Source organism: Suncus etruscus, chromosome 18 (genome assembly GCF_024139225.1).
Source record: "Suncus etruscus isolate mSunEtr1 chromosome 18, mSunEtr1.pri.cur, whole genome shotgun sequence".
Lineage (NCBI taxonomy): Eukaryota > Metazoa > Chordata > Mammalia > Eulipotyphla > Soricidae > Suncus > Suncus etruscus.
The window spans coordinates 61,815,645-61,839,828 of NC_064865.1; the positions used below are offsets into that span (position 1 = coordinate 61,815,645).

At 52.6% G+C, this 24,184-nt stretch overlaps 2 protein-coding genes across 2 annotated transcripts; one reads left to right on the forward strand and one right to left on the reverse strand.

The window, feature by feature from the left end:
• The first annotated feature begins 1,430 nt into the window (after positions 1 to 1,430).
• On the forward strand, positions 1,431 to 4,526 carry LOC125995954 (uncharacterized protein C6orf201 homolog). The gene is made up of 3 exons (XM_049764897.1): positions 1,431 to 1,698; positions 3,076 to 3,277; positions 4,277 to 4,526. Exons 1-3 carry the CDS (start codon positions 1,431 to 1,433, stop codon positions 4,524 to 4,526), a joined length of 720 nt encoding a protein of 239 aa, XP_049620854.1.
• Positions 4,527 to 4,775: 249 nt separating this feature from the next.
• Positions 4,776 to 23,983, reverse strand: ECI2 (enoyl-CoA delta isomerase 2). The gene is given in 11 exon segments (XM_049764898.1): positions 4,776 to 5,120; positions 5,413 to 5,556; positions 7,818 to 7,907; positions 12,661 to 12,781; positions 13,989 to 14,091; positions 16,462 to 16,531; positions 16,750 to 16,938; positions 17,329 to 17,427; positions 21,349 to 21,396; positions 21,399 to 21,513; positions 23,925 to 23,983. Coding segments are annotated over 11 exon segments (1,194 nt in total). The 3' UTR covers positions 4,776 to 4,964.
• Positions 23,984 to 24,184: the final 201 nt, after the last annotated feature.

Genomic DNA, 24,184 nt, shown 5'->3' on the forward strand with positions numbered 1-24,184 from the left:
CCCAGGTTTGATCCCCAGTATCCCATATGGTCCCCAAGCCTGCCAGGAGCAATTTCTGAGCATAGAGCCAGGAGTAACACCTGAGCGCCACAGGATGTGGCCCAAGAACCAAAAAAGGAAAAAATAAATAAAAGCTTTAATTCTGAAGTTGGCAGAGAAAAAGGGTGAGGTGATGTTTTCTACCTCCTGTTTTGTACACTGGGGACAGTCCATCCCGGCCACCTCGCCAGGCCTCATAAGCCGAGATGCCAGCAGGGCGCCCTGAAAGCTTGTGTTCTCACTCTCAGGGGCTGCATAGATGCCCCCTACACACACTTAGCTGCCCAGGAGCCAGGGTAACTCTAACCACTGGCTGCAGATGCAGTGTCCTGCCCTATCCACCCTTGGTGCCCAGGGTGGAAGCTGAGCAATCCCGGGCAGTTCTCAGGCTTGATGCCTTGAAATTGTGTAAAGGGGAGAGAGGACAGGAAAGAGGGTGCTTGTCTGCCACATGGCTGCATCTGCAGAGACCCTGGTTCTAACCCTGGTTCCACAGAGAGTCCCCCGAGCCCTGCCAGGGGTCACTCGTGAGCACAGAGCCAGAAATGACCATTTAATGCTGCCCGGACACATCTCCACACCAAGAGAAATAACAGGAAACTGTCTCAGAATGGACAAGGGAGCGGCTAGAAGAGGTGTCAGGAGGCGGCTCCACTGGGGTGCTGGGTCCCCAACACCTCAAGGTTGTGAGCAATACTTGGGCAGCTCCCTACTTCTCCTAAAAAATCCTCTAGAGGCTGAACCGAGAGTTCAGGAGGGGAATTGCCTTGCACGGGGCTGACCCAAGTTCGATCCCTGGCATCCCATAAGGTCCCCCAAATCTGCCAGGAAGCATCCGAGTGCAGTGCCAGGAGTAACCCCTGAGCACTGTTGAGTGTGGCCCCCCAAAACAAAACAAACAAGCAAACAAAAATGTCGAGACTGTGGAGTTGAGAGGGCCTTTTCCATTCCCGAGGGAGGAGCCGGTGACAGGAAGGGTTGAGCCGGTACCTGTGTCGCTTTGGACATCCCCTCCTCGGGGGCCACTGGATGGTCACTCAGCTGGAGCAGGATGCCTGGGGCAGCCCTTGGGGTGATGCTCAGCCTCTCAGTGTCTGGAGAAATTCAGATGGGGTGCTCAAAGGTTTTGCTCCTCCTCAGGCTCAGCCAGCTGCAGGTTTCCCCTTCAAATTGCAGCACCCAGAGCAGAGCCGTCTCCACTGCCGGGGTCCCCCGTCCTGCCCGGCATGTCAGCTCTAGGGACCCCTTGTTCTCGGCTGGGCAAGTGCAGGCCCAGCCCTCGGGGTTCCGGGCGGAGAGAGGCTCATTGTGACTCTCAGAATGGAGAACCTGGGAGGGGAGGGTGGGGGCACACACGGGACTTCCACCTTCGCGCACAGGGAGAGGCGGACATGGATGGAAGGCTGAGCCCGGAGCACAGGCCACCAGCCCCCCCTACGCACCAGCATGCAGCCCCCTCCAAGTCCCAGGCCGTTGTGAAAGAAGCCAGGAACAGTCTGTTCGGGCTGAGGGCCTCCAGCGCCAAGGAGTCCAAGAATTACTCGGACCCCAAGGTGCTGGAAGGCACCTTCGAGCTCCTAGCCAACCTGCACCAGCTGCTGCCAAACCGGCTGCTGGAGCAGTTCCACACCTTCCGGACCGAGCAGGAGAAATGCAAGTGTACGTGAGGGGGGCCCCCCGGGGTGCTCCCGTACCCCCACGCAGAGCTCCTGCCCCTTCTTCCCCACCTGCGTCCACTCCCCCCACCCCAAGCTTCCTATAGAAGCTCCCTTCTCTTGGAGGGCCCGAGCTATAGCACAGCAAGGAGGGCCTTTGCGGGCACGTGGCCGATCCGGGTTCAATCTTCTGCATCCCATAGGGTCTCCAAAGCCTGCCAGGAGTGATTTCTGAGTATAGATCCTGAGTGCCACCAGGTGTGACCCAAACTCCCCCCAAAAATGTTGTTTTGCAGGAGACACCCCAAATCAGGTCATAGCCAGGCTCTGGAGAAGGGGACAGGGAGAAAAGAAATCCTTTGACGGTGGCAGTTTTTCAGTCATCTGGTTTTATTCATTCAGGGGAAATCTTTCATGTATTTTTTTTGTTTGTTTTTTTGTTTTCTCAGGCCACACCCGTTTGATGCTCAGGGGTTACTCCTGGCTAAGCGCTCAGAAATTGCCCCTGGCTCGGGGACCATATGGGACGCCGGGGGATCGAACCTTGGCTAGCACTTACAAGGCAGACACCTTACCTCTAGCGCCACATCGCCGGCCCCAATGTATTTTTTTTTCTATCTAAAATGAGCACTTAAAAGTGAGCCTGTTGGGGGTTGGAGAAATAGCACGGTGATCGGGCATTTGCCTTGCATGCAGCCAACCCGGGACTGACCTGGGTTCAATTTCTGGCATCCCATATGATTCCCTGAGCCTGATGGGAATGATTTCTGAGTGCAGAGCCAGGTGTAATCCCTGCATACCATCAGGTCTGGCCCAAAAGCAAAACAAAAATAAGGGAAATATGGGGCTGGAGCAATAGCACAGCGGTAGGGTGTTTGCCAGGTACACAGCTGACCCAGGACAGACCTGTGTTCGATCCCTGGAGTCCTATATGGCCCCCGAGCCAAGAGCAATTTCTGAGCACAGAGCCAAGAGTAAGCCCTGAGTGTCACTGGGTGTGGCCCAAAAACCAAAAAAAAAGAAAGGGGGGGAAACAGTGAAGCACTTTGCTGAGGGGTAAGCTGAGAGCAGAGTAACTCGAGGGGCGTAACGTGAGGGTTTTACTGAGGGGTGTGACTTGCACGGAGAGTGTCATCTGCATCTGCAGAGAGACGATGGCCCTGCAGCCCCACTGGTTTCTGACTCAGGCTCACAGGCTCGGTCAGTGTCCATTCGGCCCCTACGCCACTGGCTATGGAAGCAGCAAAGCCCATGATGGGCAGGGGCCGTGAGGATCGGGCTCCCCCTTTCCTTCCCACGTGTGTGCAGGCCGCTGGATCTTGCCAGGCATCTGGGAGGCCCCAGTTGCTGACTGGCTCCTCCCGCCTCGCTCTGTCCCCAGGCCAGACTCCGGAGTTCTCGGGCTTGGAAAGGATCCTGGCCCGGCACGAGTTCCCAGAAGCCATCAGTCTGTCCCCAAAACCAAGCTACCTGCCCCTGTGGAAAAGAAAGGGGCTGAACCACGCCAGGCACGAGTGTGAAGAGAAGAGCAGCACCCTGTGGGAAAGTCACACGGATCCCCCCCTGAGGACCGTGATGGTCAGGTAGATGGGCTCAGCCCTGCACAGAGGGAGGGGGCCACGGTCCTGGGGGTGCAGGGTACATGGGACACGCTGACCTTTAGGGACCACTGAGCGGGAACAGCTCAGGGCTGTGTCCTGGACAGACACTGCGGTGGCTGAGAGGACGATGGAGCTGTGTGTTCCCTCCATCCCAAAATTCCAAGGTGGTGTCCTGACTGACCCCAGACTCCAGGGACCAGGGTGGGTTCCAATTGAGCACCCGCGGTGGGCGTGTGGGACTAACCCTCAAAGTTAGACTGAAATAAGTTGTTTTTGGTGGCCGGTGATGCTGGGAATCTAACTCAAGAGCTTTGTCCTTCTGAGTCTTCTGGGAGGGAGAGAAGGGAAGGAAGGAGGGAGAGAGGGGGAAAAAGAAAAGGAAGGAAAGAGGAAAGGAGGGGCCAGAGAGATAGCATGGAGGTAAGGCATTTGCCTTGCATGCAGGTCAGTGGTTCGAATCCCAGCATCCCATAGGGTCCCCCCCGAGCCTGCCAGGAGCGATTTCTGAGCCTAGAGCCAGGAGTAACCCCTGAGTGCTGCCGGGTGTGACCCAAAAACCAAAAAAAAATTGGGCCCGGAGAGATAGGACAGCGGCGTTTGCCTTGCAAGCAGCTGATCCAGGACCAAAGGTGGTTGGTTCGAATCCCAGTGTCCCATATGGTCCCCCGTGCCTGCCAGGAGCTATTTCTGAGCAGACAGCCAGGAGTAACCCCTGAGCAAAAGAGAGAGAGGAAAGGAAGCAGGGAGAAAAGAGGGAGAGAGGGAAGAATGAAAGGAAGAGAAGATAGAAGAAAAGGAAGATGGAAGGATGGAAGGAAGGTAGGTAGGGTGGGAGGGAAAGGGAGAGACGGAGGAAGAGAGGAAGGCAGGAAAGGTCGCTGCTTTCCCACCAAACCACCAGCTCTCCCTCGTGCCCTTCACAGCAGTGGGCAAGGTCAGCGCATCCTGCCAACAGGCCCCCTTTCCCTGCCACCTCCCCAGGTGGATCAAGACCCTGATGACCACGGAGAACCAGCACTCGACCTTCCAGCACCTGTCCATGTTCGGGCCCATCGAGTCAACAACCATATGCGGGCGGCAGAGCGCCCTGGTGGTGTTCAAAGACCTGAGCTCGGCCTGCCGGGCCGTGAGTGCCTTCCAGGACTGCGGCTGGGAAGCGCCCATCCAGTGCCACTGGCTGCACCCCTTCCTGTCGAGACCAGTAAGACTCCCCCAGGGGCTGGAGAGATAGCACAGAGGCAGGGCGTTTGCCTGCATGCGGCAGACTGGGATGGATCCGGGTTCAATTCCCGACATCTCAAATGATCTCCAGCCTGCCAGGAGCGATTTCTGAGCGCAGAGCTAGGAGTAACCTGAGTACTGCCTGGTATGGCCCAAGCAGCAAAAATTAAAAAAATAAAAGACACCCCCCAAACACCCCCCACCAAGTACTTCACCAAGGCAGGACCTGTCTGCCCCACCAAGACACAGACCCTTAATCTTTTCATGTGAAACTTAAGTTTTAATCTTAAAACTCCTTTCACGGCCCCTAAAACACTCTCAACAGCTCTGGGGAGAGACAGTCAGGGGGGCGGGTGGAGGAGGATCTGAGCCCTGTGTATTCACTTCATCCAAGGGCAGGGACCCCGGAGGGAGAGACACGGGCCTATCCCAGGAGAGCCCCGAGGTCTCACAGCTTGCCCTTGCGGGTCATGAAGGCCATAATGGCGTTGAGGCACTCGTCTGACAGCCACCGGCTCTGCAGTATGCGACACTCCTCCGCGTTCACTGCGTGTAGCGTCTCCTTCTCGTTCTTCCTGAGAAGTTCTTTGGAGATCCGCAAGGACTGAAACACAGCGGCAAGATGGGGCTCTGTAACCAGGGTCCCTCTGGGCTGGCCTGAGCCCCTTGCCCAGACACAGGACTCGGGGAGCATGTCCAGAGACACACCCCTGCCTCGTCTTCACTCTACCTGCTCGTCCCCATCCTGCGTCCCATTCAGGAGCCAAAGTGCCCGGCCCATGAAGCTGGAACATGTGGCCCATCTACTGTGAAGTCAGCCAGGAGCATCTAGACTCAATTTCCTCCCTCTCCTCCTCTTCCACCTCCTCCCCACGAAAGCAAAGGCGGACACTAACATTTGGGGGCAGCTTGGAGTGGGCCCTCAGCCTGGCCCAAACCTCCTCCCGGAATACGTTGTCAGGGAACACCTCCGTTACAAGGCCCTGGGCCAAGGCTTCTCGGGCCGTCAGCTTCTTCCCAAAAATGAGCATCTCTGCGGCCTGCGGGACAAAGGGGAGACGGGCATCAGGCTCAGAACACAGCATGGGAAGGAAAGACCGACGGCTTCGGCTGGAAAGCAGACAGTGCCCCAGACTCTGAGAGGCCTGTCAGTGGGGCTGGACTGGCTTTGAACAGTAGATGGAGGGAGAAAGGCAGGAACGCTTTGGTCAAGCTGAATATGGCAGTCATATTTTTTTTGTTTTTGTTTTTTTTTGGGCCACACCCGTTTGATGCTCAGGGGTTACTCCTGGCTAAGCGCTCAGAAATTGCCCCTGGCTTGGGGGGACCATATGGGACACCAGGAGATCAAACCTCGGTCCTTCCTTGGCTAGCGCTTGCAAGGCAGACACCTTACCTCTAGCGTCACCTCTCCGGCCCCATACGGCAGTCATATTTTATCTTATTTTGCTTGTTCTGTTTTGGGGCCACACCCAGAGTCGCTCAGGGGTTACTCCTGGCTCTGGGCTCAGAAATCGCTCCTGACAGGCTCGGGAAACCATATGACATGCCAAGGATGAAATCCGGGTTTGTCCCGGGTCAGCTGTGTGCAAGGCAAATGCCGTACTGCTGTCTATTGCTCCAGTACTTATATTTTATCTTATCGTGGGGGCACAGGGCATTACTCGATGGGCAGGACAGTTCTGTGGAAAAGGCCAGAGGTGCTGGGGCTGGATCTGGTACCTCCATGTACCAAAGTGTCTCCCCTGGCCTGAGGAAGGAGAGAGGAAGAACCAGGGCCCCGCGGAAGGCCCCTTCCCTGGCAGGACTGAGCCAATGGTGCCTGGACACCAGGCCTGGCATTGCACCGTCTTCTAAGCACATCTGGTGTTTCCTGAGCACTGCTGGGAGGGCCCTGCCTTTCCCCAAATTATAAAAAAAATTTAGAATGTGCCGCCTCTCTCAGGCCCCACTCCAACCCACTGGCGTCACAGCCCACAGGTGCCTGAGCACAGATCAGAGCGGGCGGGTAGGGGGAACTCAGCATCTCAGCACCCCTCGTACCCCCAGGCCCACATGTAGCCCTTCCCGCCCTTCCTTCCCGGGGAAAGCGGAGACTTTTCTGCAGCCCAAAGCCCATTTCACAAGTTTTCTCTAGCCTTGCAAAGTTAGCATCTGATCGAGAAGCGAGTTGGGGAAGTCTGCCATTCAAACCTGGGACCTCTGGGGCTCCTTGCACAGGCCCATGGCTGTTGGTCAACCCTGGGGTCACCGAGATCGAGCCTGTGGACATCCATTGGGCCCTAACTACAACTACAGCAAAAGGGAGGGGAGGGAGGAAAAAGCTAGACCCAAATATGGCACCAAATCATCAGGTTTTGTTTTTGCTTTCTGGGGCCCTCCGAGGGTATTGGGGTGGGGGTGGGGTGCTTCTGATCCAGTACTCAGGAAGCCTCCAGTGCTGAGGATGAAGGAATGACCCCAGCAGAGCTTGCCTCAGTCAATAGTCGATTAATAAAGGTTTTTTGCTTTGTTTTGATTTGGGGCCACATCTGGTAGTGCTCAAGGGTTACTCCTGGCTCTGTGCTCAGAAATCACTCCTGGCAGGCTCAGGGACATTATGAGATGCTGGGGATTGAACCCAGGTTGGCCATTTGCTGTGCTATTGCTCTGGCCCCAGTATTTTTTTTGAGGGGGGCCAACACCCGACCATGCTCAGGAATTACTCCTGGCTCTGCTCAGAAGTTGCGCCTGACAGGCTCGGGGAACCCTATGGGATGCCAGGGATTGAACCAAGGTCTGTCCTAGATCGGCTGCGTGCGAGGCAAAACACCCTAACAATGTGCTATCTCTCTGGCCCAGTATTTTTTTTTTTTGTTTTTGGGTCACACCTGGCAGCACTCAGGGGTTACTCCTGGCTCTACGCTCAGAAATTGCCCCTGGCAGGCACAGGGGACCATATGGGATGCCGGGATTCGAACCACCGTCCTTCCATATGGAAGGCAGACAGACGCCTTACCTCCAGGCTATCTCTCCAGCCCCCCAGTATTTTTTTTTTCAATGCTAGATACTAAACCCAGGGTCTCGGCCACATGCCAGGCAGGTCCTTCACCACCGAGCCACACCCCCAACCATAGAATAAGGGTCTTATTGGGGGGAATCACACCCAGCAATGCTCAGGCATCACTTCTGGCAGGGCTCAGGGAACTTGTACAGACTGCTGGGACCTGAACCCGGGTTATTGACATGTTAGGCAAGTGTCCTCCCCCCTGGACTGTCTCTCAGGCCTCTGACGTTTCTCTTTACCACTTCTAGAATGTACCTTGGCCGGTCCCATTATCTTAGGGAACATGTAGGAAGAACAGCCTTCCGGACTCTGACCGAGGCTGCTGAATGGGGTATGGAACGTTGCCTGGTGGAGAAAAACAGGAAAAAGAATCAAGTTTTTGTATGTGATTTAAGAAACCATCATCACCAGAAGCATGTTACCCTATCAGCAGTGATACTGCAAAACAGTGTCTAGAAGGAAAAGGAGAGAAAGAGAGAAGAGGGCGAAGAGAGACAGTGAGAGAAAAAGAGAGAGGGAGAGAGACAGACAGAGCAACAGAGAGACAGAGAGATGTCTGCCTCAGAGGCAGGCCAGGAGGGAAACTGGGGACATTAGTGGCAGGATGAAGGGTGTTGGACATTGTATGACTGAAACTCAACAAGAAGAACTTTGTGACTGTGTATCTCACAGTGAATCAGAGAATTGTTTTTATCAAACAAATAAAATTTGAATCAAAAAGAAAAGAAACATTCCCAGCTTCTCAACATTCGGCATAGACAACGTCTATGGAAGTCGAAGCACTGAGGGATCGAACCCAGGTTGGCTGTGTGCTGGGCAAATGCCCTCCTTGCTACGCAGTTGCTCTGAGATCTGTTTGTTTTCTTTGTTTGTTTTTTTGTTTTTTTGAGCCACACACAGCGGTGCTCAGGGGTTACTCCTGGCTGTCTGCTCAGAAATAGCTCCTGGCAGGCACGGGGGACCATATGGGACACCGGGATTCGAACCAACCACCTTTGGTCCTGGATCGGCTGCTTGCAAGGCAAACGCTGCTGTGCTATCTCTCTAGGCCCGCTCTGAGATCTCTCTAATCTGAATTTACCCCTGATTTTAGCCCAGAGATCTTTGTGTGTGTTCACTTTATTATTATAATTATTATTATTGTATTTTAATTTTTTGGTCACACCCAGCGGTACTCAGGGGTTATTCCTGGCTCTGCGCTTAGAAATCACTCATGGATTGGGGCTGGAGAGAAAACTTGGAGGTAAGGCTCTTGCCTTGTATGCAGAAGGTTGGTGGTTCGAATCCCGGCATCCCATATGGTCCCCTAGCCTGCCAAGAGTGATTTCTGAGGAAATCTGAGGAATTTCTGAGGAACGCTGCCGAATGTGACCCAGAAAACAAAACAAAACGAAGAAAAAGGAATCACTCATGGCAGGTTCGGGGGACCCTATGGGACACCAGGGATCAAATCTGGGTTGGCCACGTGCAAGACAAATGCCTTACCCACTGTGCTGTCTCTCCAGCCCCTGTGCATTGACTTTGGATACAAAAATTCAATTCCCCTATATTAGTTATATTGAATCACAGTGTCTTAAAAAAAAGAGAAAGAGAGAAAAGATATCTATCGAACGATCGTTTGGGGACCACATCCAGCAGTCAGTCAGTCAGTCAGGCAGGCAGTCAGACTGTCTGTCTGTCTATGTATCGTTTGGGGACCACATCCAGCATTCAGTCAGTCATTCAGTCAGTCTGTTTGTCTATCTGTCTGTCTGTCTGTCTGTCTGTCTGTCTGTCTATCTATCTATCTATCTATCTATCTATCTATCTATCTATCTATCTATCTATCGTTTGGGGACCACATCCAGCAGTCAGTCAGTCAGTCAGTCAGTCTGTCTGTCTGTCTGTCTGTCTATCTATCGATTGATCATTTGGGGACCACATCCAGCAGTCAGTCAGTCAGTCTGTCTGTCTGTCTGTCTGTCTATCTAGGACCACATCCAGCAGTGCTCAGGTGCTACTTCTGGTTTTCTGCTCAGAAATCACTAACAGGCTCAGGGGAATTCTGGGGATCGAACCTGGTTATCTACCTATCTATCTGTCTGTCTGTCTGTCTGTCTATGTATCTAGGACCACATCCAGCAGTGCTCAGGTGTTACTTTTGGTTTTCTGCTCAGAAATCTCTCCTAACAGGCTCAGGGGAATTCTGGGGATCGAACCTGGGTTGGCCACGGGCAAATGCCCTCCCAGCTGTGCTATGGCTCCGGCCCAGAGTCCTTTTCTAGATTTGAAAAAAATGTGGGGGTCTCGGAATGAAAAGATCTTTCGTGTGGTCGTGGTCATGGCCAGACTGACCACCCCTGAGCTGAGCCCAGGCCTCATGAGCATGAAGCTCTCTTAAAATGTTTGTTGGTCAATGGGTATCGTGTGTATGGAAATAATGCACGTACAGTGCAGGAGCCAGAGCGATGGCACAGCAGAGAGGGCATTTGCCTTGCACACAGCCAACCCAGGCTGGACATCCAGTATCCCCTAGGGTCCTCCGAGCCTGTCTAGGAGTGATTCCTGAGCACAGAGCCAGGAGTAACCTCTGAGCCGTCACCAAGTGTGGCCCCAAGACAAAAACGAAGTCTATCATGCAAGTATAAAAAGTCACCTGGCTGCGTCTTTCTTTCTCCACAGCTAAGAATGCAGGCGGGAAGACTTAAGGAGGAGCCTGGGCTGAAGAGGGTCCTGGCAGCAGACTCAGAGGACAAGTTCGACTCCTCGTCCTCTGAGTTCATCTAGCCCAGCCAGACCCTGCTGGTAAATGGCGTCGCAGACCGTGCGGGGGTGTTCAGAGCAGGGCAAGGGTACAGTTGGGGCCCCGCCGGGCAACTCTGGGAGCTGCTGCTCCTCCATCAGGGTGCTCGGGCCCGAAGTGGATGCTCTGCCCCTCAGCAGGGTGTCAGTTGCCCACAGCTCCCAGGATGGGACTGAGCGGCTGTGTGTGTGTGTGTGTGTGTGTGTGTGTGTGTGTGTGTGTGTGTGTGTGTGTGTGTGTTGGGCATAGGTGAGTGTGTGTGTGTGAGTGTGTGTGTGTGTATGTGTTGGGCATAGGTGAGTGTGTGTGTGTGTGTACGTGTGTGTGTGTTGGGCATAGGTGAGTGTGTGTGTGAGTGTGTGTGAGTGTGTGTGTGTGTGTGTGTGTGTGTGTGTGTGTGTGTGTGTGTTGGGCATAGGTGAGGCCCAGGGTTCCATTTGGGCACCAAAACAAAAACTATCCTCACACTTTGGAATTATATTTTATTTTATTATTGGTTTTTTGTTTTTGTTTTTGTTTTTTTTTGGTTTTTGGGCCACACCGTTTGACGCTCAGGGGTTACTCCTGGCTATGCGCTCAGAAATCGCCCCTGGCTTGGGGGAACCATATGGGACGCCGGGGGATCGAACCGCGGTCCTTCCTTGGCTAGCGCTTGCAAGGCAGACACCTTACCTCTAGCGCCACCTTCCCGGCCCCTTATTATTGGTTTTTGAACCACCAACTGTGGTGTGCAGTGGTTATTCCTGTATCCCTGGCTCTGTGCTTAGAAATTGTCCTGGCAGGCTCAGGGAACCATGTGGAATGCTGGGAATAGAACCCAGGTCTGTCCTGGGTCAGCTGCATGCAAGGCAAATGCTCTACTGCTGTGCTATCACTCTGGCCCACCTCCTCTTTTTCTTTTCTTTTCTTTATTTATTTTTTTGGCTTTTTGGGGGCCACACTCGGTGACGCTCAGGGGTTACTCCTGGCTATGTGCTCAGAAATCGCTCCTTGGGGCCGGAGAGATAGCATGGCGTTTGCCTTGTATGCACAAGGACGATGATTGGAATTCCGACATCCCATACGGTTCCTGAACCTGCGGGGGGAGGGGGCGATTTCTGAACATAGAGGCAGGAGTAGCCCCTGAGCGCTGCTGGGTGTGACCCCCCCAAAAAAGAAAAGAAATCGCTCCTGGTTTGGGGGGCCATATGGGATGCTAGGGGATCAAACCACAGTCCATCCTAGGTTAGCACATACAAGGAAATGCCCTATCACTTGTGCCACTGCTCCAGCCCCCTCCTCTTTTATTATTATTTTTGTTTTGTTTTGTTTTTTGGGTCACACCCGGCAGCGCTCAGGGGTCACTCCTGGCTCTATGCTCAGAAATTGCTCCTGACAGGCTCGGGGGACCATATGGGATGCCGGGATTCAAATCACCAACCTTCTGAGTGCAAGGCTAACATCTTACCTACATCCTATCTCTCTGGCCCTCGTCCTCTTTTTTAAATAGTTTTTTAGCCCTTGTCAGTGGTGCTCAGGGGACAACAAGCTGCAGCTCCAACACCCTGAAATCCAGCCTGTGAGCTGGTCCACACCCTATGTCCACCTCTGCATTAACTGATCAAGGACATATGTGCGGGCAGAGCCATGAACACGCACTGTCCAGGGGACTCTAATTTTTTTTTTTTTTTTAGCCCCTCACAGAGTCTCATCTATGCAAGACAAGTGTCCTGTCCCAAGCCACATCCCCAGTCATGACTAGGCATCATTAGCAAGAAACCTGGATGATGTCAGTTAAATACCAACCCACCTTTAACATGGCATTCAGTGTACTATTTATTCAAAGAACTGTAGGGAGAAAGCCTATATAATTAATCTCTCCCTGAGTTTGATCCCTGGCATCCCCTATGGTCCCTCGAGCCTGCCAGGAGTGACTTCTGAGAACAGAGCCAGGAGTAACTCCTGAGGGACGGCCCAAAAACCAAAAAAATAAATACATTTTTCCCCTTCAGTCTCTCTCCCTAACGTAAGAGTGGACCTTTGGTGGCCAGAGATGTGCTGTACAGTGGAGGAGGTCTTGTCTTGCTGCTGATTCTAGGCTTCCTGTAAGGTCCCCCGAGCATGACCAGGAGTGAGCCCAGAGCCCCGAGCCAGGAGTCATCCCTGAGCACAGAGCTAGGAGTCAGCACTGTGTGCAGAGCCAGGTGTGAGCCCTGAGCACAGCCACGTATGATCCCCAAACCAAAACTACTCTTTACTAATAATCGATGGTACACGAAGGGCCTCGCTGTCCCCAAGTCCCCTGCAGACGGGGCGCGTTTCCAGGCACAGACTTACCTTGTCACTCGCATATACCACGTCAAACAGCCCCAGAAGGGTGACCGAGATCCCCACGGCCGGGCCGTTCACCGCCGCGACCAGAGGCTTCGGGAAATCGATGAAAGCGCCGACAAAGTCCCTAGGGCCATGGGAGACAGAAGCAGGAGTCATCGCAGGAAGGACTGCAAGGGCAGGGAGGAAGTGACCTGACCGAGAGTGTGTGTCCCCGCAGGCCCTGCCCTGTACCCCAGGTCTGTCCTGCAGGGTGGGTGCGGGATGGACAGCCGAGCCATCCTGGACAGTCAGGGCTGAGGCAGCAGTGGACATGGAGGTCAGGGTGTTGAGGGGTGGCCCGGGGTGCCCGGAGATGGAGAGAGCAGCCTGTGGCCCTCTGGCTCTGGCACTCTGACTCTCCCCAGACCCTGTGTCCCGAGCCGCTGCCAGGAAGGGTTGTGCCAGGCATGGAGGGCCGTGCCTGTCCATTACCCTGAGTCCCCAGGTCTCCCCCCTTCTATCACCCAGTGACTCTGGAGAATGAACAACTTGGGCAGCTGGAGTCTTCTTTGGGCTGGGGGCAGTTAGACTCAGGGGCACTCCCTGGATGGTACCAGGAGTGAGCGGAGGCTGTTGTGGTATTCTCTCTGGTCCAGTATTTTGGGTTTTACTTTTTTAATTTCGTTTTGGGGCCACACCCAGTGGCGCTCAAGTGTTACTCCTGGCTCTGCGCTCAGGAATCACTCCTGGCAGGCTTGGGGACCCTATGCGATGCTGGGGAATAGAACCTGGGTAGGCCCCATGAAAGGCAAACAGCCTTCCTGCCATGGGTTTTACTTTGTTCAATGAAATATCAGCCCTTGGGGGAGGGAGGGAGGGAGGGAGAGAGAGAAAGAGAAAGAGAGGAGAAAGGAAGACAGAGAGAGAGAGGAAAGAGAAAGAGAGGAGAAAGGAAGACAGAGAGAGAGGAAAGAGAGAGAGACAGAGAGAGGGGAGAGAAAGAGAGAGAGAGAGCGAGCATGTAGGACTCTGGCCTTAAACATACCCGACCTGGCTTCCATCCCTGGCCTTGTCTAGCACCCCTGGGACCCCACAGGGTCTCTCTCCTAAGCCTCTCCAGGAGTGATCCCTGAGCTCAGAGCCAGGAGGAAGCCTTGAGTGTTGTCTTCTCACAAAAAATTAATGTAATTTCTTTTTCTGCGGGACGACCAATCTGTCAGTTCTGGGGATGGGCAGGGTCCCTCAGGGGTATACCAGAGGCCATGGCACGTGAGGACGAGCTGGGCTCCTTGGCCATGTGCTCAGCCTGTCCGTTGACGAAGCGGGACCCAGGAGGCAACAGTCACTCTTACCTCAATAAGATGGCGCTGGCCTTGGCTAGCTCCTCGGCACCACCAGGAGGGATGTTGGAGAAGTTGGTGAGGTCATTCCCGCTGCAGTAATAGTCCCCGTTCCCTGAGGACAGATACTAGTCACCAACCCTCACCAGCAATCTCAGCGGCCCTCCAACAACCTGCTCCCAGCTAGCAGGGGCCAGTGTTCACAGCAGAGACGATCTTCCTCACCCAAGGCCTTTCCTTTCCTCCCTCAGGTAGTCGCCACACGTGGGACTCTTGTGCCAAAGGAGACACACACGATTGCATATAAAATGATCACATTATTATTATTATTAAATTTCCGTGTGTATGGTTTGTGGGCCACACACAGCAGTGCTCAGGGTTTCCTCCTGGCTCTGTGCTCAGGAATCACTCCTGTTGGGACTCAAGGGACCCCGCTGGAATGCTGGGGATAGAATCCAGTCCTTCCCCAAGGTGCTATTTATTGCTCCAGCCCTTCTTATTCTTCTCTCCTTTCTGGACCACACCCAGCAGTGCTCATGGCTCACTTCTGACTATGGGGTGCCAGGGATGGAACCCTGCTCCGCCGCTAATTGCCCTGGCACCCTCCCCTTATGTTATCTCTTTGCCCCAAGGACATGCACATTTTATACCAGGACAAACCCCCCTTTTCAGTTCAGCTTCCATTCTCCACAGCTGTTTCCCCGGGGCAGCCCAGAACAAAGCCATTTGTCCTCCCTCAGCAGCCAAGTCTCAGTCCCCTAGTTTGGAGTGTGACAGCCAGCTGCTATCTCCTCCTCCCGTCCTAACTTCCTTGTCATAACCCTCTGCACCATCTCAGGTAAACTCACTCTTTTTCCCCCCTTATTCTGGGGCCCACCCGAGGAGCTTAGGGACGCTGCCTGTGAGATCTGAGGACTCATTCTGGAAGTGCTCAGTAACAGCAGCACCAGGGTAGACTCGGAGTCTCCACACAGGGTCGGGTTTTAGCTTCCGAGCATCTCCAGGCACAGTGCTTATTCTCACCCCCATGGCATCCATTCAACAGTGGTATTTTCCTCACTAATCTGGGTTTTCATTTGTTTAATTTAGGGACTGCACCTGGGAGTTCTGGGGGCTTCTGGCTTGAAGCTCCAGGTTTGTTCTGGGTGGTACTCCAGGGGCCCACACGTGCGGGAAGCTGGGCCGGGACCCTCAGCCCTTTGAGCCTTAATAATTTTACTTGCTTTTCATCCACTGAAAGTGTCGCTCCAAGGGCTTAAGGCTCTTGGCGTTGCCTGTAGGGCACTCTGGTCTGACCCCAGCACTGCACAGGGTCCCCTGAGCACTGCCGAGCTCAGAGCCATGGATGACTGATTGTTCTGTGTGGCCTGTCAAATCAACCAAACCGAAATATCAGTCCTAAATCTATCATGATTGTTTTACATATATGGATTTTGAGCCACACCCAGTGGCGTTCAGGTGATGATCACTCACTCCTGGCAGGCCTTGGGGGCCCTATGGGATACCAGGGATCGAACCCGGGTCAGCCGCTGTGCTATTTATTGCTCTAGCCCCTGTTGTGTTTTATATATACATGTTTTTTGGGCCATACTCGGCAGCACTCAGGAGTTACTCCTGGCTCTGTGCTCAGAAATCATATGGCATATGGCATGCGAGGGATTGAACCCAAGTAGGCCCGAGGTCAGCTGCATGCAAGGCAAACGCTCTACTGCTGTACTATCACTCTGCCTCCATCCCCATTGTTATATTAGGATTTTTTTTTTTTTTTTTTTTTTTTTGGTTTTTGGGCCACACCCCGCGGTGCTCAGGGGTCACTCCTGGCTGTCTGCTCAGAAATAGCTCCTGGCAGGCACGGGGGACCATATGAGACACTGGGATTCGAACCAACCACCTTTGGTGCTGGATCGGCGGATGCTTGCAAGGCAAACGCCGCTGTGCTATCTCTCTGGGCCCAGGATTTTCTTTTTTTAAAAAACTTTATTGGGGCCGGGGTGGTGACGCTAGAGGTAAGGTGTCTGCCTTGCCAGCGCTAGCCTAGGACGAACTGTGGTTCAATCTCCCGGCATCCTATATGGTCCCCCAAGCCAGGAGTGACTTCTGAGCGCATAGCCAGGAGTAACCCCCGAGCGTCACTGGGTGTGGCCCAAAAACTAAAAACAAAAACAAAAAAACTTTATTGATTGTTTTTTGGGCCACACCCAGCAGCGCTCAGGGCTAACTCCTGGCTCTGTACTCAAAATAACTCCTGGCAGGCTTGGGTGACCTTATGGGGTGCCAGTGATCGAACCTGGGTCCTTCCTGGGTCAGTCGAGTGCAAGGCAAATGCCCTATCACTATGCTATTGCTCCAGCCCCTATTTAAGAGTTGCTTAGTGCTGGAAAAGATTCCAGTACTTACTTCCCACCTTGTCCCCCAACCCTACCCATTATACACACACACACACACAGACCCCACGGAGCTCGGTAAGTCCACATAAACATGTTACCTGTGAAAACAGTGATGGCCGAATCATCCTCACTTGCCTTTTTCAGGGCAAGAGATATGTCATTATACATCTGTGGAAGAGATACCCAAGGGGTGGAGACAGAGAAATGAGTCCCCTTCGTGATGCGTCCTGAGGGCTGGGTGCAGATCTGCTCCCTGCAAGTCCAAACATTTCCACTAGGGCGTTTGCCTTGCACGGGTCCATCCAAGGAAGCTTTGTGACCACAGACTGTGACCTTCCCACCCGCCGGCCACGGGTCAGGTAGCGCAGGGCACAAAAGGGGCGCACCTGGCGGGTGATGGCATTCTTCTTGCTGGGCCGGTTCAGGGTGATCTTGGTAATGCCATCCTCGGAGGTCACCACCACCGCCGCGTCAGAGTCCGTGCGTGTCCCCTCGGTGGTGGCCTGGGCTGGGCGAGGGGCCTCAGAGGAACTCAGGCTGGTCACCAGGTCCACGTAGTTCTGCCTGGCAGTGTCCTGGGGAGGGGGGAGTGAGGTGTTTTCATGGGGAGCAAATCAGGGAATGGGCCTCCCAGAGACCCACCGGGCCGGTCACATAGTGAGGGATTAGCGTGGGATTTGGGGCACCGAGAGCTGAGTCCTGCCTCCACCCCCAGTGACTTGTTTTTTTTTCCTTTTGGTTTTTGGGCCACACCCAGTGACACTCGGGCTATGATACTCCTGGCTATGCACTCAGAAATTGCTCCTGGCTTGGGGGACCATATGGGACACTAGGGGATCGAACCCAGGTCCGTCCTGGGTCAGCCAGCCAGTGCAAGGCAAACGGCCTACTGCTGCGCCACTGCTCTGGCCCCACCAGTGACTCCATTTTCAGGAGGAGCAAGAGAAGGAGAAAAGCCAAGTCACCTTGGGCAGACTGCCAAGCCCGTTCCACGCCTCCCACTTGGCCTTATTCACGAAGTCCAGCATGCCTGGCTTGGGGGTGTTGCAGGGTCCGTCGGTGGCCTGTGGGGAGGAGCAGAGGGTGGTGAGATCGTCAGCTGTCCATGGCAAAGAGCCACTCGGGGTGTCGCCCACAGGAGCTGCCTGACCCTTCGCCCAGTTCCGCTCCTGACCTAGCCCTCCCCTGCCTACCCAGCCTATGGAAAACCAGGCAGTGACAACTGCAACCAAGACTGACAGCTAACTCCTGGCATGGTCCCTATCAGTTCTCTTTATTTTATTTACTTATTGTGTGAAGCAAGAGAGTTTTTACTGAGATTTAAAGAGAGGAAGAGAGAGAGAAGAGAAAGAAAAATATGTGTTCGAGAGAGAATGCAGACTTCTACAGAGTGAAAAATAAATATCTGGAATCAGTTTTGGTTTTTTGGTTTTTGGGTCACACCCGGCGGTGCTCAGGGGTTACCCTATGGCAGGGGTCTCAATCTCAATTTACCTGGGGACTGCAGGAGGCCAAGTCGGGGTGATCCTTGAGTGCAAAGTCAGTAGTAAGCCTTGAACATTGGGGGTGTGTGACCCAAACAACTAAAACAAAACAAAACAAAAAAGATTCCTCTAGGGCAGGGCCACAAAATGCTGTACGGAGGGCCGCAAATGGCCTGCAGACCTCGAGTTTGAGACCTCTGCCCTATGGGATGCTGGGGACCAAACTCAGGTGGGCCACGTGCAAGGTAAACATCCTCTCCACAGTGCTATGGCTCTGGCTCCTCCTGAAATCAGTGGGTTTTTTTTTTGTTTTTTTTTTTTGGTTTTTGGGTCACACCCAACAGCACTCAGGGGTTACTCCTGGCTCTAGGCTGAGAAATCACCCCTGGCAGGCACAGGGGACCATATGGGATGCCGGGATTCGAACCACCGTCCTTCTGCATAAAAGGCAAAACGCCTTACCTCCATGCTATCTCTCCAGTCCCCTTTTTTTTTTTCTTTATTTTTTAAAATATGGAACGCTTTTCAGGAATTTGCGTGTCATCCTTGTGCATGGGCCATGCTGACATCAGTTTTAACTGCTGTTTTAATTTTTTTTTTTTTTTTTTTTTGTGGTTTTTGGGTCACACTCGGCAGTGCTCAGGGGTTACTCTTGGCTCCATGATCAGAAATTGGTCCTGGCAGGTACGAGGACCATACGGGACACCGGGATTCGAACCGATGACCTTCTGCATGAAAGGCAAACGCCTTACCTCCATGCTATCTCTCCAGCCCCTGCTGTTTTAATGTTATGCGTGACAATGGTTTGCGGGACAATAGTCCGAATTGTCTATTGGTTTGATGTTGTGATCATATCTGCCACACACAACATTCCAGCGAACGCCTAGCTTGGTAGCTGACTGCTAGCCAACAAGCATTTGGAAATCCCTGGTGCGTTGCAAAAGCTCCTTCAAGGTATAACAGCCTGGGGGAAGGCCATGGGAACTTCTTTCTTGCGAGTTACTGAGCTGGGGCTGAATGGGCAGGTGGGCACAATCCCCACTAGTAAAGAACATTTGGACAGGGAAAGGCAAAGAGAAAGGCAACTAAATTTTAATTTAGGGTAGGTCGAATGAGTGTTTTGATATTAACAACAACAAAAAACTTTTTTTTCTTTTTTTTTTGGTTTTTGGGTCACACCTGGCAGCGCTCAGGGGTTACTCCTGGCTCTACGCTCAGAAATTGCTGCCGGCAGGGTTGGGGGACCATATGGGATGCCGGGATTCGAACTACCAACCTTCTGCATGCAAGGCAAACACCTTACCTCCATGTTCTCTCTCCAGACCAACAAAAAACTTTCTATTGGTTTTTTGGGTCACACCCGGCAATGTTTAGGGGTCACTCCTGGCTCTGCACTCAAGAATCGCTTCTAGTGGGCTCAGGGGACCCTATGGGGTGCCAGGGAGAATAGAACCTTGGTTGACCACGTGCAAGGCAAACACCCTCCCCACCTGTGCTACTGTTCTGGCCCCTAATGTATAAATTAAAAATTGTAATATAGTTAAAGGAAAATAAAAAGGAACTCAGACCAATCACAGGTCCTGAACAGACAGACGAAAGAGTGGGCCCCACAGGCTGGACTGACTTTTCCCAAGGAATCCTTGGGACACTAACTGAAAAACTTAAGTTTAGGGGGCCAGAGCTTTAGTACAACAGGAAAGGCACTTGCCTTATATGCAGCCAGCCCAGTTCAATCCTTAGCCTCCCAAGCCTGACAGGAGGGATCCCTGAGGACCCACTAGCTGTGACCCCAAATCATCCCCGCCCTGCAAGAAAAAAAGTGTTTTTTTTTTTTTTTTTTTAAGAAAAATGTTTTGGTGGCCGGGCCCCGGGTGGCGCAAGAGGTAAGGTGCCTGCCTTGCCTGCGCTAGCCTTGGACGGACCGCGGTTCGATCCCCCGGTGTCCCATATGGATACCCCAAGCCAGGAAGCGACTTCTGAGCGCATAGCCAGGAGTAACCCCCTGAGCGTCACCGGGTGTGGCCTAAAAACCCAAAAAAAAAAAAAAAAAGTTTTAAACATGTATTATAAAAAGTTTTCAAATAGAGCCGGAGAGATAGCACAGCAGTAGGGCATTTGTCTTTCACACAGCTGACCTAGGACAGACGGTGGTTCGAATCCTAGCATCCCATATGATTTCCCAAGCCTGCAGGAATGATTTCTGAGTGCAGAGCCAGGAGTAACCCCTGTGAGCATGCCTGGGACTGTGGCCCATACACTCCCCTAAACAAACAAATAACTCTCTATATTGGGTCTGTATCTTTGAAGCCTCATTTACTTGGACTAATCTAGGGGATTAGTTTTCCCTTCACTGCACAGATTTCCCTTGTTCCGTGAAAGCAAACCAATTCCTTGGACCAGAGAGAGTGCCCAGGTTTAACGCTGTTCCCTTTATGGATGGTTTAACAATGGCTTGATTCCTGGCAAGGCTGATCTCTCCAGCGTCACCTGCTGGGTCTGACCTCTCCCTCCACCCCTCAGTGGTCCTCAAACTATGGCCCGCAGGCCACATATGTATTTGTATCTGTTTTGTTTCTTCATTGCAAAATAAGATATATGCAGTGTGCATAAGAATTTCTGTTCATAAGTTTTGTTTTTACTTTAGTCAGAGGGACAGTGAACCTGGCCCCCTGTTTAAAAAAGTTTGAGGACCCCTGCGACCTCAGACACCCCTCAGTCAAAGCAAACCAGAGGCCAGAGAGTCCTGAGAGCACAGCGGTAGGGTATTTTGCCTTGCACCCAGCTCAATCCCATGATGGACCTGAGTTCGATCCCCCGCATCCCATATGGTCCCCCTTTGCCTAGGAGGAGCAATTTCTGGGTGCACTGCCAGGAGTGACCCTGAGCACTACCGAGTGTGAACCCCCCCCCCAAAAAAAAAACAACCAAAAGGTGAAAAAAAAGCAAAACATTGTTATAAGCCTAGAATGGCATCAAGAGAAAAATCTAATAACATGGAATTTTTCTTTTCTTTTTTTTTTTTTTTCTTTTTGGTTTTTGGGTCACACTCTGCGGCACTCAGGGATTTATTCCCTGGACTCTGCTCAGAAATCGCTCCTGCCAGGTTCAGGGAAACCATATGGGATGCCGGGATCCCAAACTACCATCAGTCCTGGGTAGGCTGCATGCAAAGCAAATGCCCTACCACTGGGCTATCTCTTTGGCCTCTCAAATTGCATTTTACTCAAATCCAGATGGAGTCTCTAGGGGCTGGAGAGATAGCACAGCGGGGTTTGCCTTGCAAGCAGCCGATCCAGGATCTAAGGTGGCTGGTTTGATTCCTGGCGTCCCATGTGGTCCCCGGTGCTGCCATGAGCTATTTCTGAGCAGATAGCCAGGAGTAACCCCTGAGTTGCCGCCGGGGTGTGGTCCCCCAAAAACAAAAAACAAACAAACAAACAAAAAATAACCAAAACAGATGGGGTCTCTTTCAGGAGTTGCTAGAAACATGGACATTTTAACCTGCTTGTACAGTGCATACAGTTTCTGCTTCACTTCGTTTCCCGGATCCTTTCTTCAAGAGCTTTCACCTGGTTCATGGCATTCTCAAAGTCCTGCTGAGTGGCGTCATGGCTCTTCTGCCGAGGTGCAGCCTGCAGGGCTGGCGCACGGGTGACCTGCACAGGACTTTGAGCAAGGCAGACTGGGGTCCAGCATATGTCCCACCCTCACCCACCAACAAACGCTCTGTTCAGGGCATGCGATTCCTTACCCCAGCCCAGGAGCTGACTGCCACTGAAAGAAGAAAGCAAAACCTTGCCTATCTACAAGCCTTTCAACATCACGGAAAACTATAATTTAGCATTGCAATTTCTTTTGTGGTTTTTTTTTTTTTTTTTGCAATCAACTATAGACAAAAGCATCTGGAGCCCCAAAGGGCACAAAGGTCATCTGTCTAGTTTCAGTCCACAGGCCAGAAGTAAATGAAGGGAAGAGTGTGGACATAGAAAACAAGGGTTTGTAAAGTGGTGGAAAGGATGTGGTCCTGGGCCAGAGAGCACAGCAGGATCCCTGGCATCCCATGTTGTCGGTCCCCTGAGCACCGGTGGGTTTGGCCAAAAACAACAACAACACAAAACAAAAAAAATTCAGTCATTGTGTCAAAGGATCTAGATACAGAGGTCCTCAAAACTATGGCCCGCGGGCCACATAATGTATTTGTATCTGTTTTGTTTCTTCATTGCAAAATAAGATATATGCAGTGTGCATATGAATTCGTTCATGGGCAGGAGAAATAGCACAGCGGTGTTTGCCTTTCAAGCAGACCGATCCAAGACCAAGGGTGGTTGGTTCGAATCCCGGAGTCCCATATGGTCCCCCGTGCCTGCCAGGAGCTATTTCTGAGCAGACAGCCAGTAGTAACCCCTGAGCACCACCCGGTGTGACCCAAAAACCAAAAAAAAAAAAAAAAAACAGAATTTGTTCATAAGTTTTGTTTTTACTATAGTCAGACCCTCCAATGGTCTGAGGGACAGTGAACTGGACCTCCCTGTTAAAAAGTCTTATGGAGGCCGGGCGGTGTCGCGCTAGAAGGTAAGGTGCCTGCCTTGCCTGTGCTAGCCTTGGATGGACCACGGTTCGATCCCCGCCCCACGGGTCCCATATGGTCCCCCCAAGCCCAGGAGCGACTTCTGAGCGCATAGCCAGGAGTAACCCCTGAGCGTCACCGGGTTTGGTCCCAAAAAAACCAAAAAAAAAAAAAAAAAAGTTTGAGGACCCCTGACTCTTCCCCTTACCGATGAACAAAGTAGAAAAACTCTCTGATTTGGTTACTCCCTCTTTAGCAAAACGGGAGTCCTTAACACACAAGCAGGCAGGCAGGAGCAGGGGAAGGGTATTGAAGAGACAGGAATCTTTCAGAAGGACATGCGAGCAGTTGCATGTTGCTGGGATTCTGGACAGAGCCTCCTGCTCCCGCGGGGTCCAGGGGGACCCTTCTTGGGGAAATTTCTACCTTGCGCCGCTTGTGAAGTTGAGCTGAGCAGAGAAACCCCAAGCTCACCTCAAGATGCTTAACCTGCCAGTCAGCAGACCAGAAGCAGCGAGAAGGTCCCAGGTAAGTAGGTTTTTAAGCACACACAAGTTAAGTATAGGGAAGGTGAAACTTCAGGATATTGAGGCCACGGTGATGACCCTGATTTGAAAGAGTCACAGGTATCAACGGCGATAAGACCTGAAGAACACAGGATACGCAAACAAGCCCAAAAACTTATCAGTTTACCTTTCTGAGAACGTATATTAACACCCAGAAAGGAAAGCTCTGAGCCTTGGTACAGCAGGAAATTTCATTAAAAATAAATAAATCTTCAGGTTCTGCACTTGATTGCTTTTCTCTCTCTCTCTCTCTCTCTTTTTTCTTCTCCAAATTGGGCAGAAAAAAAAATGCCCCTTAAGTAAAGTGGACACATTCCAAGCAGAACTTACTTCCTTGGGCAAACTCCAAGTAGAAAAGAGAGGCGAGTTTCACAAATAGGTCACAGGGAGGTTTTAAAGTGGACCTGATCCACAAAATAGGGTGCAAGCTGTTTTACTTTCTAATTTTTTAATTAATTTTATTTTTTTTTTCAAATCAAGTGAACTGGAAAAATCAAAACACTTCAAAACACAAAAGTGCTCCTAACTCCAGCACAAGCCCCAGCAATCCCCACTCCCTAGCTTTCCAGGCCCATAAGATGGATTTGGGTTGTTTTTACTCTCCTTGCAATGATTTATTTATATATTTCTTGCTATTTATATATTTTGCTTTGGCAGCCCTGCAGGACTAGTTAATACAGCAGGACAACAAACAATTGGGGGGGTTTGGGGAGATCTGCAGAGAAGCCAAGGTGCAGCCAGGTGACCCCCGGCTTGACCCGGGATCACTGCAAGCATCCTGGCCCAGGGGGGGAAAAGCTGCGCATGCGTGCAAAGGTCAACGGGTCTCTCTGGGGTGCAACGCCCCGTGCAAACGACACACGACAACCCGGCGGGGGGCGACCCCGCAAGGCCGGCGGCGTCCCCCCGAGCGGCCTCGGACCCAGCCCGCGGTCGGCGCTTACCTCCGGAGCGCGAGGGGACGCCAGCACCGCGCCAGCCCGCCTTGCCACACCAGCCCCATGACCCCGAGTCCCGGCCAAGTCGTGGGCGTGGCCTGGTGGGCGAAGTGGCCCTAGCCGAGCATGAAGCGCGATAGGTCGAGGGGGAGGGAGGCGGGGGACTTCGAGCGGAGCGGCTCGGGACGCGATAGGCTGGTAGAATTAAGGGAGCGGAGCCTTGAGCGGCCCAGGCCTCCCCGGGGCAAGGAAGCGGAGGGCGGTCC

Bases quoted from the DNA above. Each gene is read 5' to 3' on its own strand.
- LOC125995954 (XM_049764897.1), top strand. From the start codon at position 1,431: ATGGATGGAAGGCTGAGCCCGGAGCACAGGCCACCAGCCCCCCCTACG. The intron at 1,699-3,075 runs GTACGTGAGGGG...CTCTGTCCCCAG, and splicing joins CGAGCAGGAGAAATGCAAGT to GCCAGACTCCGGAGTTCTCG. The intron at 3,278-4,276 runs GTAGATGGGCTC...CCACCTCCCCAG, and splicing joins CTGAGGACCGTGATGGTCAG to GTGGATCAAGACCCTGATGA.